The sequence below is a fragment of the Diabrotica virgifera genome, chromosome 7 (assembly GCF_917563875.1).
Source record: "Diabrotica virgifera virgifera chromosome 7, PGI_DIABVI_V3a".
In the NCBI taxonomy this organism is placed as follows: Eukaryota; Metazoa; Arthropoda; class Insecta; order Coleoptera; family Chrysomelidae; genus Diabrotica; species Diabrotica virgifera.
The window spans coordinates 148,993,641-149,015,729 of record NC_065449.1 but is presented as its reverse complement, the minus strand read 5'-3'; the positions used below and the strand labels follow the sequence as shown (position 1 = coordinate 149,015,729).

The 22,089-nt window shown below is 32.9% G+C and overlaps 1 protein-coding gene across 1 annotated transcript in view; it reads left to right on the top strand.

The window, feature by feature from the left end:
- LOC126888292 (protein tramtrack, beta isoform-like) overlaps positions 1-22,089 on the top strand; it is a 34,483-nt gene that overhangs the window by 5,263 nt on the left and 7,131 nt on the right. Inside the window, exon 2 of the mRNA XM_050656432.1 lies at positions 9,908-10,078. Within this exon, the coding sequence (XP_050512389.1) occupies positions 9,908-10,078 (171 nt within the window). The remainder of the gene's footprint in view (positions 1-9,907; positions 10,079-22,089) is intronic.

Sequence of the window (22,089 nt, the reverse complement as noted above, 5' to 3'; positions counted from 1 at the left end):
TGTAGTAAATATCGTTCGTTGTTAATACATTTATTTACACGTTAAATATATCACAGAAAGTAACTGGTGGTATAGTATTTACTTGAAATCGATGTTACCCCCTGGAATCTCAACTGCTAATTGATTTATCTGTTCTCGTAAAAATATAATTAAAGTCGATTATTGTTTATTTACTGTTTTTTGTAAGCCAAGGTGAACGTAATTCAAAAGTGCTGACTGTTAATAAACACCCACTGAATATTATTGCAACTCGACCTTGTATCAAATACTAGCATGCATCGATGCAAAAACTAGGTTAATCGTATTTATTAAAAACAAACATTACCACGGGCATTTAATTATTAAAAGGTTTATTTTTAATATGATGTTTACTGAGATGCTGTGTATCCCAATTCATCTTCCCCTTCCCCCGAAAATTTTCTGACTACGGAAAAGGAAGAAAATTTTTCTAATAGTACCACTAATTACTTGCTGCGTTTTACGAAGTACAATATATACATTTTTCCTATAAATACTAATTAAATACAAAAAAAATAAAAGTGAAAATGTTCGTTATCTACACTGTTCCCGTTTCACTTGTCACTCACGGTGTTCTCGGATTGTAAGCATATAATCTATTCTTATGTATTTCCTTGATTTTATTGTTTTCCGATCTGATCTTACAATTAACATTATTTACCTCTGTTATTGTGAAAGGGCCTACATAAAGACTATCAAACTTACCATTCTCTTCCCTTTTTACCAGGACTAGGTCTCCTATTTTAAAGTGTTGTGGTGTTGCTTTGAGCTTATTCTTTTCTTGTCGCTCTTTTTTGTGCTTTAGTAAGAAGGTTTTAGCTCTCTCGTGTGCGCTTTGTAGTTTGTAACGTAACTCATTGTAGTAAGCATCTATATTGTAACATGGTTGAACCTCCTGTGTAAGGTCTTCTGGTAGGTTAACCTTCCTGCCATATAATAGTTCAAACGGTGTGTAACCATGATACGCGTTAGGGGTTGTATTGTAGCAGTATGTGAACATCCTGCAACACACATCCCAATTTTCTCTGTCTTCATATATGAATGCTCTTACGTACTCGTTTAATGTTCTGTGTAGTTTTTCGCAACTTCCAATGGACTGTGGATGGTATGCCGTTGAGAAGTTGTGATCTATTTTTAATAGCTTTGTTAATTCCTGCATTACTTCATTTTTATATTCTGTGCCTTGGTCTGTTCTTATTTGCTTCATGAGTCCATATGTTGGTATGAAATGATCAAAAATTCCTCGGGCTATTGTATCTGCTTCTTTATTGTACACGGGTATGCTGACCGCGTATTTAGTAAGTTCACATAACATTGTTATACAGTATCTATTACCTTCGTTACTTTTAGTGAATGGACCTATCGTATCTATGTATACTATGTCTCATGGTTTGGAAGAAGTGTCCGATATCACGAATTATTCGACATGTGTCTTTTTCGGTTTATTAATTTGACATTTATGACATTGTTTAACGTATTTTCTTACGTCTTTTTCCAAATTTTTCCATCTAAATCTTGCTTTTAGCTTCTTTATTAGTCTGTTATTTCCTACGTGTCCTCCAAACATCGGATGATTCTGATATTCTTCTATTAGCCTGTGTTTTTCTTTGTCTTCTTCTATTGTTTCTGGTACTTCACATATGTATAGTTCAACATTCTTTAATATTTTGTTTCCTTGTTTAATAAATTCCTCAATTGTGCACACTTTAAAAATAATATCGTTTACGTATATTTTTACTTTACGTACTGCATTCTCTACCGCCAGCTTATCAAGCTGTGCCAACGTTTGGTTTAAATCGAAATGATTGAATCCTGTGGCTATGCTCTTGCTGCACTTTATTTTGTTTTTGACCCTAATGCTCAGCCTTGGTGAGATTAGTTCTGCTCCAAAAGACAAAATTGGTAGTCTATGCGCCTCTAAATTATTTAGTACCTTTCTTACTGTTTGTCTGTGGGCTTCTGGCTGTAGTGCGAGTTCACTTTCTGCCTTCGTTTGCCTTGCTTCCTTCTTATTTTCTCTTGCTTGAGCTCGTGTTATAGCTAATATATGGGTATTGTCTATGTATAGGTTCTTTAGTTGATGTAATGTTATTCTTGAAAGACTATCTGCATAGTTATTTTTCCCTGTTATGTATTTTATTTCGAAATCGTATTCCTCTAAATCTAATCTGATTCTTGTAAGTTTCGAAGTTGATTCTTTCATTGCGAATAAATGTGTTAGTGGTTTATGATCCGTTTTTACTAAAAATGTTGGTGCTCCATATAAATAACATTTGAAATGATTAATTCCCCAATGAATCGCTAGTAATTCCTTAACGATTATAGGTTTATTACCTTCTCCTTTATTAAAACTTCTTGATGCGTATGCTATTGGTAGGTCTATTCCGTTATAATCTTGACTTAAAATTGCTGAACAACTCTCGTTGGATGCGTCTGTTGTTAGGATGAATTGTTTATTGAAATCTGGAAATTTTAGGATCGGTGGCTTCATCAGAGATGATTTAAGCTTATCTAATGCTTTGTCATATTCTTCTGACCAAAAAAATTCTACTCCTTTTCTCGATAATCTGTTGAGTGGTCTGCATATTTCAGCAAAATTTTGAATAAAACGTCTATAATAGTTACAAAATGCTACGAATCTTTTTGTTTCTTCCGCTGTCTTAGGTGTCGGATATTGTTCAATCGTTGCATATTTCGCTTTGTCTGGTGATACTCCTTCCTGAGAAAGATCATGTCCTAAATATGTTACTTCTCTTCTAAAAAATTGACATTTTCCTGGGTTAAGTTTCAAATTGAATTTTCGACATGTCTCGAATGTCTTTTTCAGGTTGTCTAGGTGATGTTTTTCGGATATTCCTATTACTACTATATCGTCCATGTAAAGAAATGCTTTGTCCGGTGTTAATCCCGAAAATGCTATTGACATCATCCTTGAAAAACTATTTGGGCTTACATTTAATCCAAAAGGTAATCTGGTAAATTGAAATGCTCCATTTTCTGTGCTAAACGATGTGTATTTTCTCGATGATTTTTCTAATGGTATCTGATGAAAACCTGACATTAAGTCTATAACTGAAAACCATTTTGCTCTTCCTAGTTGATCTAATATCGAGTCTATTCTTGGTAAAGGAAATTTGTCTGTGACTATTTTCTTGTTCAGTTGTCTAAAATCTATGCATAATCTCCATGCTTTATTTCCATCTATCGCCTTTTTCGGTACCAGTACTACTGGGCTGTTGTATTCTGATGTAGACGGTTCTATTATCCCTTGGTCTCTCAGCTTTTGTACTTGCCGGTTTAATTCCTCTGTTTGTGCATGAGGTGTCCTATAGTTTTTAATGTATACCGGAGTTTGGTCTTTAACTCTCAGTTTCTGCTCGTAGAAGTTGTTACATGTTAGCATGTCATGCCTTAGGGCGAATATATCTGAATAATCTTCACATAAAGATACTAACTTATCGCGTATGTATTCTGGAATGTCTAACTTCAATGATTCCCGTAATTCCTTTTTCCTATCCTTGCTGTCGTTGATCAGTCTATATATGTTGAATAATTTAATGTCTAATGTTTTGATTTCGTTTGTCTCTACTTTTACTGTTTCGTAGGTTGTGTTCAAAATTTTGATGTACGGATTATTACTTGAAATAATTGCTCTCGCTATGAATATTCCTGGTTGTATTTCTTGTTGTTCCACTATCCTGTCGTTCTTCAGCGTTTGAAAAATTTTTACAACTCTGTAAATTTCACATCTAGGCGGTATTATTATCGTGTCATTATCTATATTATCCAAAATGTTTGTTTGTAACAATCGTTGTCCTCTTTAATGTGCATTTTAAGGTTAGCGTAGTCTAGTATGCATTGAAAATTTGAAATAAAGTCTCTCCCAATGATTCCGTGGGTTGGAATAGGAAAGCTAGGTTCCACTAACTGAAAGATATGCTCAAATCGAGATCCTCTTACTTCTAGCGTTGTTTCAACTTCTCCCATTGTTTGTAATTCTCCTTTAGTTACTCCTTTTATTTTCGCTTTTGTGTTTGGTTTCACATGTTCCTTCATAAAATCTTGTGAACACTTCAGTATTGAAATATCAGCTCCTGTGTCTATAATAAAGGTATTTGTGTTTTCTAGGATTCCTGTTTTCATTTGTACAAAATTCGTTAGGTTTAAGTCGAAGTTGTAAATATTATATTCCACTTCTGACTGTGTACTTTCCTTGTTTCGTTCATTCAAAACCCCAACTGCTGGTTTTCTGTTTCCTCTTGTCTGTCTTCTAACTCAAGTAGCCTTACGTTTCTGTTTAGTCCTCCTCTCTGGTTTCCTCTGTATGTTTGGTTGTTGAATTGTCTATATCCTCTGTTGGAATAATTCCGTTGGTTTCCTGTTTCTTCTCCTTCGTTCCGTTGTCCGAAGTTATTTCTTCTTCCTCTGTCGTATTTGTTATGGTATCCTCTTCGGTATTGCTGTTGTCCTCTCCTATTTTCATAATTCGTCCTATAATTGAACACTCTTCCTTGTGTGTTCTCCTCTGTCGTATCAATCGATAAAAATTTAGATACTACTTCCTGCGGTGTTGTGAAATTACCTGCCTCCAGTATTAACTTTGCTCTATCCGTATTAACGTTTCGCTTCATTGTTGCTACAACTGTTTCCGTTGTGTATTTTTTCGCTAGCTCCAATGGCATTCCTTCCGCTATGTATGCTACCTTCAACTGTTCCGCTAATTCCTCTACTTCGGATGCGTACACTGCTGCATCTTTGTTTCCTTGCCTTTTCTTTGCTAACTTGTCTATTATCGTTTTCGGATTGTCGCCTCTTAATTCCTTCTTCAGTGCCGCTGCTATAAGTGGGATCGTATCCTCTGTGGTTATCAGGTTTCTAGCCTTATTAGTCAATCTTGTTTTTATTAATGTTATTGCGGTTTATTCATGTCCTTCTGCTATTTTTCCAAGTAACTCTAATGCGTCTAAAAATGGTTGTAGTTTCCCTGCGCTTCCATCAAACTCGTTGGGCAATACCTTGCTTGCAATATTCAAAAATTCGTTGATTGTCAGAGCCATGTTTAATATTTTTATATCTTGTTTTATGTCGCTTTTTCCCTCTTTTATTTTCTCGTCAATTTTTTCCTCTATCTCCTCGTCACTTTTTTCCTCTTCTACTTCTTCGTCGCTTTGTTCTTCCTCTATTTCCTTGTCGATTGGTTGGTGTATTGAACTTGGAACTACTGTTCTTAAGTTTACAGCTTGAAATGAGCGTATAACTTTGTCTCTTATTTTTCCGAAATATTTGTTGCACGCTTCTCTTTGTTTGTCCGATAGCGCTTCCCAATTTTTCTTCGTTAAATGTGTGAATTTGTTATACAATTTAATTAACTGTGTCGTTACTTCTTCTTGTATATCCTTAGATTTAGGTACTTTCTTCTTCAAGACCCTTTTGCTTTGCGTTGTTACTTCTTGCGTAATCTCCTCAACTATTTTGACGAAGTCTTCCCAAGTAACTTTGTTGCTACTCATTTATTCATAATTTTCTTATTCTTGTACCCGTAACGAACGCATAAATTTGACAGTCTTACGAGGTATAGTAAATATATATATGAAAAATATTATGTCAAAAATAGTAAAAAATATAGTAAATTGCCATAAAAAAATCAGTATATCACTCAATATAAATCACCATTAAAAGCAGTAGACCAATAAAAATGTAATAAAAATCAGTAGTCCAATAATAAATGGATAAGAATCAGCAAAGATAAAATATGTTGGTAAATATATAAAGAATCATATAAAAATCAGTATCAAATAAAAATGTATCGTTACGTCCTATAAATAACCATAATATTTGTAAAAAAAAATTCTTGTATATATTGGTAAATATTGGTATCATAAGGAAATTAAAATAGAATAATTAAGTAAAAATAGGTAAACTTAAAAGGTAATGTGCGTCTTAAATTATAATTACGTTAATATTACTTTATACTTTATACTTTATACGAATCAGGAAATACCATAAAAATAGCTAATATGGACTTACCACTTTAAACGTCTTTGTTCGTATCACCAAAAAGTCCTCGCTGCACGTTCCATAGCATTGTCCATTGTCCACACGAAGTTCCATCTCCATACCATTCCATTTTCCATATCATTCCATTTTCCATATCATTCCATTTTCCATACCTCAGCTCCGTCTCGGGCCTGACGTCTCCATCGTTTTTATGTGGGCACCCCGCTGCTATCTAGGGTGGTCGAGGTGCAAGAACATTGACGTGTTTTCCCATTTCTCGTTCTAGTTTACCACTCCTGTGACGTCTTTCCAGTCTTTCTTCCCTGGTCTTGGATCGCCATATGGTGGCTCCTGTCTTCTGAGCCACCCTGGATACTTAGGGGTGGTTACCCCGACTATGAGGGTTGATGTAGTAAATATCGTTCGTTGTTAATACATTTATTTACACGTTAAATATATCACAGAAAGTAACTGGTGGTATAGTATTTACTTGAAATCGATGTTACCCCCTGGAATCTCAACTGCTAATTGATTTATCTGTTCTCGTAAAAATATAATTAAAGTCGATTATTGTTTATTTACTGTTTTTTGTAAGCCAAGGTGAACGTGATTCAAAAGTGCTGACTGTTAATAAACACCCACTGAATATTATTGCAACTCGACCTTGTATCAAATACTAGCATGCATCGATGCAAAAACTAGGTTAATCGTATTTATTAAAAACAAACATTACCACGGGCATTTAATTATTAAAAGGTTTATTTTTAATATGATGTTTACTGAGATGCTGTGTATCCCAATTCAGGAGTTCATCTTTGACCCCAAATTCAGAAAAAAAAATTTTCGTAAAATATAGGGAATTTTTTTAATAAAAAATATGAGGGTATCTAAAATGATATTAAAGTTAAATAAAAAAATAATCAGTTTAAAATGGAAAATATTCCTGAATTTATTAAATAAAAACATACATTGGGGTCCAAATTTATCCCCCTTAGTCATCCGAAGCATTCCGAAGGTTAAAAGCTCTTTCCCCTTCTCATCGCTCTCCCAAGTTTCAAGGCCGGCCGATTTTAAGAACCACATTTTGAAGCTTTGTGGACGATTCCCTTAAAAGGAAATCTTTTTTTATACTTGGTACCTTAAAATTTTGAAGTATGTTCTTTTAAATATGGCTAATTTGAATTCTTAATTGTTATAAACAAAGCTGCTGTGAATTAAAAAATAGGAAGAGCCAACTTCGTTCCTAATAGCCCTACGATAATTGTTTCTCTTTTTAAATTTGTAAAAAAAATCAGTCTTTCCAAATTAGAAACAATAGATTTTCTAAATATGAAAAAATAATTTTTCTACGAGTAATGGTTAAAAAGTTATTCTAATTGTTTATAAGCAAATAATCGACATGTTCTTGCAAAATAATTTTGCAATATTTAAAATTATCTTTTGTCATGTTTTTAAAATAAATTTTTGAAGTTATACTCCTTTAGGCGCGATTGAGAGTAAAATTTCATAATCTGCGCGCATGCGCACACAGACAGTATGGCGTTTAGTTGCTAAATTTTTCTAGTAATGTATAAATATATCAGTGCAGGAAAAGGTGTGAAAAGAATATGTGTTTTTAGTAAATATATTTATTATAATTTTTGTGTCTTTGGATTTGTCTTCCTCAGGAGTAAGATGAGTATTATTAAAACATTTTTTCTTCAAACGTCAAATAATGATGACATTACTTATCTAACTTGATCCTGTCAAAGTTTGATGTCTCCGCCGGCAGCAGTTTTTTTTTCCCATTTCTTTACGGCGGAGGGAAAAATGTTGTCATGGCAACAATATGAAACATGTCACAAAGCAACAATACAAATGTCATTAACAACAATTAAACATCATTTTTATTTATAGTAATATTAAAAGTACAATTAGTTAATGAGGCATTTTCAAAATTGAAACCGTGCAAAAATGTTCCCGACTTTTGATACGCATTGGTAATTGTTGATGATACTGATGGTCGAGCACAACTTTCAGCAATCATTCCCGATGTTGGCGAATCATGAGGGTTTATCCCACCGACGACTTAATTATTTTAATTTCTAACATCTAGACGACTTTGATAGTTGTCACAGTTAATTTCGAGTAAAAATAGCGTATGAATTGTACTATTTATGGTTGAAAATTGCTACGTTTGAAGAAAAAATAGTATACTTTATTCGGCAAAGAAGCGACTTTTCTTGACTTGCCCTCTATTACGCGCCTCACTTCGTTCGGCGCGTAATATCGGGCGCGTCAAGAAAAGTCATGCTTCTCCGCCTCATAAAGTAATATACTATTATTGTATACTTATTTATTATAATCTTATCGGTCTTATCCAGTAAGAAATTCGATTACATTCAGAAATACACAAGCTAGAACTAACCTTATGTTGAATTCTCCTCTATTCGTCATATATGCAGCTATTATAATGCCTTAAGTATTTACTGCGATATTTTTAACTGCAGTTTAAAGCAACTTACTTCTATGGCCAAGATCTACCTAGGTGATTAATAATTTATTTCTTTATGTTCAATAGTATGTTGTTCCTTGCTAATCTTTCAAATTATTTATTTGAAGCCATTCAAATAAGCCATTAAAATAATATATTAGTGTTTTTTAAATGTATTATTTATTATAATTTTTGTGTCTTTGGATTTGTCTTCCTTGGGCGTAAAATAATAAAATATCTATTTTTATATTTCACTTGTCACAGTGATGTGTAATTATTTATATGCGAAACGTCAATAACATGCGGCTTGATAGCCTGGTTGGCAGGGCATTGGACCAGAGATCGAGAGATCGCGAGATCTCGGGTTCAAATCCCGGACGATTCATATTCTTTTTTTTTTTAATTTTTGGCATTGTTAAGTTTTGGTTAATTTTTGATAATTATTGTTAATTTTTTGTATAGGGCTTTTCATTCACAGTCATTTGTTTCGAGCTTCTGTCATATGTTGTATAATCCGTATATATTAATATTATACACGAATTATATGACATTTGAAAAAAGCTCGAAACAAATGACAATCGATGAAAAGCCCTATTGTAACTGTTAAGTATATTTATTTCGTTGAAATTATATAATAGAAGTATAACTTCTTACGTGCGTACAAAGTACACACACATTCTTTTTTTATCAAATCTTCTTCGTTCATAAGCTATCTAGTATTATATTATTATTAAATTACTGTAACTTCATCATTTTCTGACTTATACAGGGTGATTTATTAGTGGGGGTAAAGCTCAGTAGATCCGCTGTAGTAATAGATAGCAATAAAAGTTAATAACAAAAATTGTAGCCAACTTGTTTTGTTGCAAAAAAAATTAATTTGGGAAAAACAAATTAAATAACTTTTAAACTATTTGACCAATCGCTTTGAAATTTTGAGTATAATTTAAGATTTAAGCAACAGAAGTCTCAGAATTTTGTGTAAAAATAATGAACATTTATAAAAACCCAAAATTTAGGATTTATTTTGCAATTTTATAAGAAAAAATAAGGATAGACATATTCGGAGAACGCCATATTGAAGTTTTTTTATGATTTATAAGTTTTTTACTCTCAAATGTGTTTCAAACGCTTCACTTTTTGGCGATAGACGAAAAAGCGAAAATTTGCCGTTTTTTGATCTTCATTTGTTAATAACTATGTATATCAACAAAATCGGCTGCAGGAAACATATATAATGTAAGTTCTTATTATAGGGTTTCACACAACTGAAAATTTGTTTTCGGTCTGAAGGGGGTTCTGTCACGAGAAAAACCTTAGTTCTCTGGACTATTAGAGGCCATTTTGCCCCTTCGCGTATAAACCTAGAAATATAAAAAAAATAATTTAATAAAAGAATTACATTGTATATATTTTTAGGAGATGAAATCAGCACATCCAGTAGTAATTTTACATAACGTCAGTTTTGAAGAAGTGAAAGCCATACTGTCGTTTATGTACCGAGGTCAGTGTGTGGTTTCCCAGGATCAGTTGCCTAGTTTACTTTCAGTTGCGAAACTTTTAAAAGTCCAAGGCCTTTGTGATATGAAGGTAAGGAAGTTTCTAATTATTGATTTTTTCACAAAAACTTAAAATGTAAAATTGGTTAGCTAAAAAATATAGGTATTATCTGTTAAATAAAACAAGAAATATCAATTTAAATAATAAACACACTATGTAACGAAATAGTGGCAATAAAATTGTGATAAAAATAAAGTGATTGATGACATTATATGCTAGTTTAGGAAACATTCTTGAACAGAGCTTCTTAAAGAATTAACGAAGAGATAAGGAAATAGATACCTAAACATATGTTTTTAGTAGAGAAAACAAGAAATATTTTCTACAATACAGAAGAACACAAGTTGATAATGCAAGTCTTATCATAACGAAAACTTTGTTTACGGTTAGCAAACATCATTTATATTTTACTACATACTGCGCTGGAATAAGTGTTACTCCCCCCCATATTAACTCATTTATTTTTAGCATTAGCATATAAGCAAAACGCTCGGACAGGTCGATTTTTAAAATAATCATAGTGTACAGCATCGATGTTTCGAACTTTACGCAGGTGACAGTTATAACTTTGATTTTTTTTTAATGGGAAAGTACATCATGTGACACCTTATTTAAAAGCTTTTGAAATACTGATTACAAAAATGTGTAATACTTGGGCAAAATTTTGGTTAAATGCTTTTTAAATGCATTAATTTTTTTCAAATCCTGAGAAAACTAATGAGTATTTTTGAAAAATTTAAACGCAGAATGAAAGATTACATTATTATCGAGGGCCAAAAGTCCCTTAGAATAAACAAACAGTTTCTTTTGAATGATATATTTGAAATTAAAAACCATACTAAATTTTCTCTTCGTTTTCACCCCTGTAACTTATTAAAATAAATTTTATAGAAGTTTTTAGGGACTTTCGGCCCTCGGTAATAATGTAATATTTTCTTCTGCGTTTAAATTTTTCAAAAATTCTTATTAGTTTTCTCAGGATTAAAAAAAATGAATGCATTTAAAAAGCATTGTACCGAAATTTTGCGCAAGTGTTATACATTTTTGTAAGCAGTATTTGAAAACCTTTAAATGAGGTGTCACATGATGTACTTTCCCATTCAAAAAAATCAAAGTTATGACTGTCACTTGAAGAGGGATCGCCTAATGATATTATTTTAAAATACGATGCTATACATTTAAATAGTTATTTAACCAAAAAGTGTATTAATAAGGGCGATTAACAATTGAGATATTTTAACGCGTGAGCGGGCCGAACGCGTTACTGTTCGAGATTGTTAATCTCCATTTTAATTCACGAGTTCGTTACAAAACTTTTCCGTTGACCGTACTTTTCAGAAATAAAGATATCTTAGTTTATATTTTTATTTACTTAACGATAAACAACAATTTTTTCAGCTTTCATTAACTATATTCAAAGTTCAATTTTCTTTAGTGGTAGTTTTATGCGCTTGTTTTTTCGTACAACACTCTGCTTTTTTTAGGCAGTAAACTTAAATATATTTCATTTGCAGTTTCTGCCACTTCTTGTGGAGTTAAATTAAACTCTTCGTCAATATCCATCTTTTGATTTATCAAATACACAGAATTTTAAACAATAAAGTAAATAATGACATACAATGACATATAGTACTAACAGCGGCTACTTGATTTTAAATTTTTTAGTGGGAATATAAATAGGTATATGTTTGGTTGCCTACACTACAGGTCACTGCCAATCACAGAGCGTTTAATTAATTTATGCAAGCAATGTATGTTGTGTTGCCTATAATGAAATCGTTCAGTAATAGAAAATCATTCATTAATAGGGGTCATTAATCAATTATTTTGAGGGTGTTAAAATTGATCATAAATGGACGGTCGACAAAAAAATACATTTAAAAAATGATGCTATAATATACTAAGATTATTTTAAAAATCGACCTGTCTGAGCGTTTTGCTTATGTGCTAAAAATAAATAAGTTAATGTGGGGGGGGGGAACACTTATTCCAGCGCACTGTATATACAGTGGAACCCCGATAACCCGGAAGTCCGGCTAACCCGGACCGATTTTCATCAGATAAACATTTTGATTTTCAGTACATTTGTATTTTGACAACGACACCCGATTTGGGCGTCGAAACGTTAATAAAATTATTTTTCAATTTAATTGTGGCTTATTTCCCATCAAAATAGTTAATTATCAGATAAACATTTCAACAATAAAAATGTATGTAATATAATATTTGAGAGATAATGTGTATTTGTGTAATTTGAACTATACGATAGTAAAAATGACTCATGGCACATGCCGGCAGAAACAACAGGCACCTGTCTGTAGTATTCCTTTACATATTTATTTCAAACTGTCTTAGCAGTGTTTAAAAAAGACTATTAAATAAATTATTTTTTAAACAATTGTCTTTAGTTTTCACTGTTCTTAAATAACATAACATCGTTCCGATTGTGGTGACTGTATTGTGTGTAGTACAGTCTTGTATTGTTCGCTTCCGTTTACTTACGTTTGTGTTTGCGTGTTTTTAGTAATTTAGATGTGTAGGCACTGGCACTGTGCATATTTATATACGAGTATATTTCATGTTATTTCAATTCTAACGGAGTTTATCTGTAGGTATAGCGTATTTGCGTATTTGATTAATTTTTACCATATTCTCCGGCTAACCCGGATTTTCGATAACCCGGATCGGCCGCGGTCCCGATTAATCCGAGTTATCGAGGTTCCACTGTACTTGCATAATAATAACCGAGCGAATAGTAAAATATCCGAGTGCGACACACGATCGAATCGTCTAAACGCACCCATTTAAGCCAGATTGTTCGACATATCGAAATGCCGTTTTCAGATTTAGATTCAGGAGACAAAACTGCATACGACTCCATCGGTAGATCGGCTCCAAATATTTCAGAAGAGGCGACGCACAAACAAACGAAGGAAGGAACAGATTTTGCGAATTTATAAACGAAAACAAAGTTTTCTTTGAAAATTAATAGCAGTTTAAAAATTAAGGGAGTACAGTTTACTACAGGAGCAATGAATACAATACTAAGTATGGAATCGGTTTTATTATAAATCAAAGATTAATTTACCATATTGTCATTATAAGAAGACTATAAAAAATAAAGTTGCATATCTCATTCCAAAAACTAATAGTAGATTTGCTTAGAGATCGTCAAGCCTTCCCACCAACTTCGACACATGAGGATGAAGAAATGAAGTACAGTAGGAAAAATGAAAGAATACCCATGAACGAACATATAAAACACGCTGTATTTTCCTGTCACCGTGTCACACAAAAAATTGGCCAGCGCAAGTACATGTAATAATTATTATTACATTTATTTGCGCTGGGCAATTTTCTTTGTGACACGGTGACAGGAAAATACAGCGTGTTTTATATGTTCGTTCATGGGTATTCTTTCATTTTTCCGACTATATGTATAGTAAGTACTATTCTACGAAAAAGTATCCCAGACCATAGGGAAAATAAATACCCAGGAAACAAAGCCGAAAAATCGAAAAATTACTGGCCGCTATTTTTTAATTGGAATAACTGGAGAAAGTCAATAGAAAAGGCGTACCATCTCGAGGGTATCGAAATTTTTACTGCGTCAGATTTTTTATTAACATTTAATTTCAATTGTTTTCGATTATTTTTCATTAATTTCAATATTGTGAAAAAACTACGCATTGTAGATGGAAATGTTCAATGTTTAACTTTCTTGAAAATCCTTTTTATTTAAAATGAGATTTTCTAAATTAAAAAATGTTTTAAACACAAAAGTTTTTACAAATTAAAACCTAAAGGAAGCATTTTTCAATTGTTTATAATTATTAAAATAAACCAAAAAAATATTTAAAACATATTTTTATGTTAAGAAAAAGTTAAGAATACGTACCTATGTTGACCAACCCTAACGACAAAAACAGAGAAGAGTATAACCATGTACGAAAACAGTTCGAAAAAGAAAAGTTGCAGGAAGAAAAAGAGAGAATTCAATGAAAAAAAGTTGCAGGAGATAGAAGAAAAATTTAAAAACAATGAAATAAGATCATTTTATCAAGAGGTAAAAAAAGTAGAAAAAGGTTACCAAAACAAAACAAGCTACATAAAGACCATAGAAGGAGAGCTAGTATGTGAGCCGGGAAAAAGTTATGAAATAATGGAAAATGTACTTCGAAACTTTACTAAACAGTGATGATGAAGATCAGGGAGAGGACGAAGACATAACAGAGGAGCAGATATAAGAATAGCCGAACCAACCAAAGACGAAGTGCAAAGAGTTATAAGCAAATTGAAAAACAATAAAAGTCCAGGTCCAAATAAAATAAGTGCAGAAATACTGAAAGCAGGGGGAAGAAAACTACTGGAAAAGGTGTATGACTACTGATAGAACTTACATGGAAAGAAGGAAAGATGCCTGAAGAGTATGCCAGATCCTGGATAATCCCATTACATAAAAAAGGGGATGCAACGATGGTGCAAAATTACAGGGGTATTGCTCTGCTCGACGTGTGCTATAAGATATTTGCTAGGATTGTAAGAGAAAGATTAGAGGTATACGCAGAGAAACTAATAGGATTATTTCATTCATAGGAGATTCTGACCAATAGAAAGCTACAGAAATAAAAATTACAGCGATTATTTCATTCATAAGAGATTCTGACCAATAGAAAGCTACAGAAATAAAAATTAAACTGATAATTTTTGATAATATCCCGTCGTAAAGTATATTACGTCAGATGCTCTTCGTTGCTATGAAAAAATACATTCAGTGACATTAATGACAATTAATGTTTTCAAAATTATAAAAGTGATGATTTTCAACCGTCAAATATTTAATTTAATAACTGTGTGTTTAATTGTACTAATTTGTACTTACATAAATAAATTATTCAGTTTTATTCATGAAATAATCGCAACAAATTGCACTCGATCTCTAAAATTAATATCTATAGAATTTTTGCCATCGTGACACTTTGACATAATTTCACTCGCCTTCGGCACCCTTCGGCTCGTGAAATTAAAACTGTCAAAGTGTCACTCGGGAAAAATTCAATAATTTTAGAGCTCTTGTGCAATTACGAGTACTACTGAGAATACCAAGCAAGCTTTAGAAACAATAGATCGACGACAGAGCAAATAATATTTAACATAAAAGAAATCCAAACAACCTGCTACGAACATAAAATGGTTTTATATGCACTATTCATAGATTTTAAACAGGCCTATGACAAAATTAATAGGAAAAAAATGTATGAAGCCCTGCGGAAAATGAAAATACCAGAAAAACTAATGAAGCTAATAAGAATTACCTTAAATATGACATCTAACGAAATAGTGTGGAACAGTCACAAATAGGAAGAGTTTGTAGTCAAAAAAGGACTTAGACAAGGTGACCCTCTATCAACTGTGTTATTTAACCTAGCTTTTTAAACAATTGTAAGGAACAGCAGAATAGAAACACAAGAAACGATCTACCGTAACGAGCATCAATGCATGGCCTACGCCGACGACCTTACACTGCTAGCAAAAACGAATACCGAATTAAAGAAAATCATGAGAAGATTTTAGTCAGAGGCAAAAAAATTCGGCCTAGAAATAAATGAAGAAAAGGCGAAGTATATGGTGCTAGGCAACACAGAAAGAGAACCTGTAGATATGCTAAAGTTAACAGCGTTCGATGGAAAAGAATATAAATTTAAACGAGTAAAGCACTTTACATATCTAGGTGCCATTATAGATGAAAAAGGACACGAGCAAAACGAACTAAAGCACAGGATAGCTAAAGGTAACCGAAAGGTCGGCAGTTTAAAAAATTATTAAAGTCAAATTACGTATCAAGAAGACGAAAATTAGAATATACCTAACTGTAATAAGAGCAACAGTCACCTACGGATGTAAAACATGAGTACCAAACAAAACAGAAGAAGAAATGATAGAGAGATGGGAACGCAAGGTACTGAGGACTATTTTCGGTGGAAAAATACGGCAGACGGTTGGCAAAGAAGAACTAATCAAGAATTAAGGATGCTTTACAAGGAACCAACTATAACAAGATACACAAAGGCACAAAGAATCAGGTGGGCAGGTCATGTCGAGAGGATGGATAGGTCAAGAATGCCAAAGAAGATACTATTAAGAAGACCAGTTGGGACAAGGAGACGAGGTAGACCAAGAAAAAGATGGCACGAAAAGTTTCAAGAAGATACAGGATCGATGGAAATTACAGACTGGAAAGAGAAAGCGAAAAATAGGATACAGTGGAGAAACATAGTGCAGCAATTTTTACATAGACATTAAATCAAATTATATAATAAATATAAGACATTAGTATATATTGTCATTTGTATTATGTAAAATTGTTATTGTTAAGTTGTAAAGCCCTAGGCGTTCAAGGCCTGTAGAGCATGTTAAATAAATAAAATTTTTATGTTTTTAAAAAAGTAGGTTATATTGATTTTTAATTGTTTATTTACAAATACTAGGATGCATAATGAAGCACCATTTTTCACCCTATAAACAATTAAATTATTTGCGCCGATTTAACCGTTACAAAAAAAAAACAAAGCACCTACACCATATAAAAGGTTATAAAACAAACATTTTCCCTCGAAAGAAGCTGGCAGAAACCAGTTATATGACTGGCAAAAAAACTGTAAAGGCATGTAAAAATAAAATATGCCCCAAAACAGATGGGATATGATTAGTGCAGTCAGGGCCGCCGCGAAAGTGTTGTCCGCCCGTGTGCAACTTAATATTTGCCGCCCCTCTTCCAACACTTTAGACTAGACGTTTCCGTTTCAACATAGGTATTTTACTAGTATTTAAAAAAATGTGCAGGAGACCGTAACGCGTATATGAAAAATAATTGAAAAAAGACTAAGTTTTCACTCTAATGGCATATAACATATCCCACCAGAATGAAAACAATGGGAACCTTCTCTGGTTACACCTCCGAGGCTTCTACAATTTGCAAGCCATACGGATGCTGAGACTAAGGAAGATGAGGGAATTCTACAATTTACAATTCACGTCACATCTGCTCAGCGCGGTAAAGTTCCAACGAGACTGGTTCCCTTCATACTCCACACAGAGTAAATGTAAATCAAAAATGAATAACCATTTTCAATTTCGTTGCAAAACGAAAATACAGCCGAACCATATTCCAGTCCAATCAGAGAGTGCTGCAAGCACCTCTACCGGTTTCGAAACTTATTAGTCTCTCATCATATATATATAGTCTCGCGGCATATGTGCCTCCTGATGAGAGACTAATAAGTTTCGAAACCGGTAGAGGTGCTTGCAGCACTCTCTGATTGGACTGGAATATGGTTCGGCTGTATTTTCGTTTTGCAACGAAATTGAAAATGGTTATTCATTTTTGAAAAATAATTGCTCTGATCTCGACTTTACTTTTAGACCTGGATCCATCGTACCAAAAAAAGTTATTATTATGTCAATAATAATATACAGAAATGCAATCTTGCACTAATACCTACATGTGTAAGTTTTGTTTACAAGACTACTTACAGCTTTCGGCATGCTTAATTGTTTACTAATATATTTAAATATATCCCACATAACAATTTCATGTTCTTAGTAGATTCATAGAACATACTTTTCAGAAAAAGTATATACTGAGAATGTGCGTAATTACCATTGCGAATGTGCAGAGCAGATACTGAGTATATACTACATTACAGTACTTAAACGTTCTATGTATATACTTAGAATGTACTACCGCACTTCTTTTCAGTATATACCAAGAATGTTCTTTTTAGAACATTCCAAGGACGTGCTATAAACCTTCTATGTGTATACTTAGAACATACTACCGCACATCTTTTTAGTTTATACCAAGAAGGTACTTTTTAGAATATTCCAAGGAAGTGCTATAAACCTTCTATTTATATACTTAGAACGTACTACCGCACATCTTTGTATGGGAAGAATATATATTTTTAAGAATATTCTAAGAAAGTGCTATCAAGTGCTATATTGCTTAGAAGTATGTTTTCAGCATCACCTATAATCTCATCTTAGGTTCTACTGGTTCTACCAAATACCTATTATATTTTACATATTTTAATTGCAAATGAGAATGTAGTTAGTACCTACATTCTACAATATTACTTAAAAAGTAAGTACATATTTATAAATTTTAGTTATTTATATAAATCATTATATAATATTTAGCTAAACTAAACTATGCATAAGTAACTAAAATTTATATAATACTTATATGTACTTACCTCTTTAAGTAATATTGAGTTACCAAAATAGATTACAAATATGTATTTTGAAGCACCGCAAACAAAAAGAGATTATGTATGTTCTTTACTCCTAGTACTACATCATTCGTCTTCATCCTTAACACTGCATAGATCCATAGATGATACAAATAATGAAATAATGCCTGTTTCCTTTTTCATATTTTACGGTTTTTTCCTATCCCTGATCCATTCAGGTAAGAAATGGTCAGATGGGGGATATGATGAATGTATTGTGGAATAACAACATCGGTGGTCAGTGTTGCCAAACGGAGAGAAATTTCCCTTTTTGCGGGAATTTTCAACATAAAACGTGATAAAGGGAAAAAGTTAACTCAAAAGGTAACTTATCCATTCCAAATTGTAAAATATTAAGAAAAACTCAAAATATTTGAAAATAATTAAACATATCTTCTCAGATTTTGTAAACAGGAGTTTTTTTATAAAAGTGGGAATTTTTATGGTAAGTTGACGGAAAAAGCTTACTCGACGGTTGGCAACGCCAAAGCCTTTGGTCGCTTTGGATGTGCAGTTTGGTACGTTTTGGTTCAGCGAAATGACCCGTATTGTACCTAAATTCAAATTCCAAGGATGTAAAAATACTCATGATTCATGATAAACTCGAAATGGTAAAGTCATTTCAATTATGAAAACGAATTTTTAATAGTATCTATGTAAACGTTAATACAATTAATGTTTAAACTTTTTTACCATACAACAATTTTGAAATGAAATTTGTCCAATACTACCTACATCCATAAATTTTATTAATTATGTATTCTAAAAAATAACGAAGTTGATAATCTATAAGGCTAATATTATACTTCCTATACATACAAATTATTTTTAAGATATTTTAAAAGTATCTACTTATAAGTATGTGTTAAGAATATTCGATAAAGGTATATTCTAAGAATAAACTTTTACGAATATTCCGAGATCCTACGTACACGAATATACTCAGTATATTCGGTGCGAGAATATACTTTGAAGTATATGCAAAGAACATGAAATTTATAATGTTTTTTAAGGTACATGCTATGCTTGTACTACACATATACTAAAAAGAATATACTCCGACGAATGTTGGTAGTATATGCTTAGAACATGATGCGAACATCATTGTTATGTGGGATAGGCCTGGATCCCGCGTACCAAAAAAAGTTGATTAATAGCTAAAAATTTGTTAATAGCTTAACAGAACAACGTTGGCGGAACAAAGTCGAACAAACTTTGATGTATCGGGAGACTGGAACAGTGGAAGTTTTAATTGTGGAACAGGTTAAAAATTTGGAACGCCAAACTACGAAAACGTTCCAATATGATATAACTTCCAATTGATTTGTTACCATTTCATTAAACTCTCATGCAAAAATCAGACTGGTATTTATCACCAACTGGGCATTTTAATAAGTGGAACACGAAGAATATGTCAAATGACAGGAATCATGTTGGTTAGTATAGTAAAGACGGGATTCCGTTGGAAAATTTACGCTAACAAGAGCGGACAAGATACTAGCAAAATGGCAACACTGTTAAGAGTGACCAGGGTGACAATTTAGTGAACAGTAGCGTAGATATCTAATTTAAATTTAATAAAAGCTATTATTTTGCAAACATTTGATTTTAAGTGTAAATTGTAAATGAGACCATCGCATCTCCTCAAATTATGTGGTTATCAGTAAATATTTTATTTTACGAAAAAGTTTAAATAAAAAAATATCGGTGTTATCAACATCTGTGATATACCTAGGTACATAGTGATAACACTAATCGACTCGACTGAACAGAACTTATTGTAAAATAATAATATCTGTATAAAAAATTGTCAATAACATTAATTATCACATATAATTAAACAGTAAGTATGATCAAATTTATACGTTTTAGTAATACAACTGCTCATAAGTAGTAAACCTTCCTGTTTTATCTCTGATAACTTTCATGTTATTGTAATCTTTTGACTAATTGATGGACTTGTTAGTGTCCACGCTTCCAAGCCATAAAGGAGAGTAGAGAACACGTAACACCGAAGCATCCTTAGGCGTAGTTCTAACCTTATATCCTAATAACAAAGAAACTTTTTAAGTTTAATGAATGATGCACGTACTATTTCAATACGTGTCGTAAGGGGCCGTTCAAATATTACGTAAGGGGGGAGGGTTAAAAATCTTCAAAAATTGCGTTACGTAATACGTGAACGCCCCATTAAGGTGCTTTTCGAAGGGGGAGGGGGGTCAAAAATCTTCAAAAACCGCGTTACGTAATACTTGAACGCTCCCTAATTTCTTTGCTTTGGTCCACATTTGATGTTATCTACGTTCCTAATTATTTGTAGTATCCACACTCTCAATTACAGTATCTTCAATAGTCAGTTGGATGTTTGCGTGTGCTAATTTAGTCATGGTCATGCATTTAGTTTTCTTTAAATGAATCTTCAGTCCGTACTCATGACAGCGTTCACTAAGGCGTTGCATTACGTTCTCTAAATCATTGTCTTAATCCGTTATTATTAAGGCCGGGACACACATATCCGCACCGAACCAGCACCGTGTGCGCACCGCGCCCGCACCGAGCAGAGACAGCAAGGCTGGCCATGCTGTCTGTGCTCGGTGTGGGCTCGGTGCGGATATGTGTGTCCCGGCCTTTACTGTATCATCTGCAACACGTAAGTTGTTCCAAAATTCTCCATTGATAGATATACCTTTATCGACCTTTAGATTGTAACTCTTTAGCGACGTATTAGTATAATATAATATTTATGGATAACCGTCGAAGGCCGATATGATTAACCAAAAAAGATGTGTTTGGTGATATTTCTAGTGATTTTCTTGGGTGTGAATATGTCTTTTTAGTGTACTCCTCTTGGTTTAAAAACAAAGCTTAGTAATACTTTTCAACAGTCTGGTGCTTATCTATTAGTATCTGGATCCCGCGTATGAAAAAAAAGTTGATTAATAGCAAGCTGAAAATTTGTTAATAGCTTAACGGTGTCTAGTTGGACAAACTTTGATATATGGGAACACTGGAACAGGGAAGTTTAAATTGTGGAACAGGTTAAAAATTTGGAACGGTCAGACCACGAAAACGGCACATGTATTTTTTCCGACAGAACAGACTTAAACTCTCCGAACAGAGACTAAACTCTCATGCAAAAATCAGACTGCTATTTATCACCAAATAGGCATTTTAATGAGTGGAACATGTAGAATATGTCAAATGACAGGAATTATGACAGGTGCTAAATAGCAGTCTGATTTTTGCATTAGAGTTTAATCTCTGTTCAGAGAGTTTAAGTCTATTCTGTCAGACAAAATAAATGTGCCGTTTTCGTGGTCTGACCGTTCCAAATTTTTAACTTGTTCCACAATTAAAACTGCCCCTATTCCAGTGTTCCCATATATCAAAGTTTATCCGACTAGACACTCTTAAGCTATTAACAAATTTTCAGCTTGCTATTAATCAACTTTTTTTTCATACGCGGGACGCGGGATCCAGACCTATATAGTTTTGTACTTAAAATTATTGGATTTAAGAATTAATCGAAGTATTGTTTGACATCATCATAGAGTTATTGAAAATGTCGCTTACGTTTTATTACACAGCTTTGTAAATCTTCCAATTGATTAGAGCAGCGGTTCTCAACCTTTTTGAGTGATGTACCACCTACAGTTATTTTTATTATTTTTGGTACCACCTTTAGTTTTAAATTGTATTATCAATACTTACTAAGTACTACTATTTTAATTTTTTCTGTGTTTTGTGTAC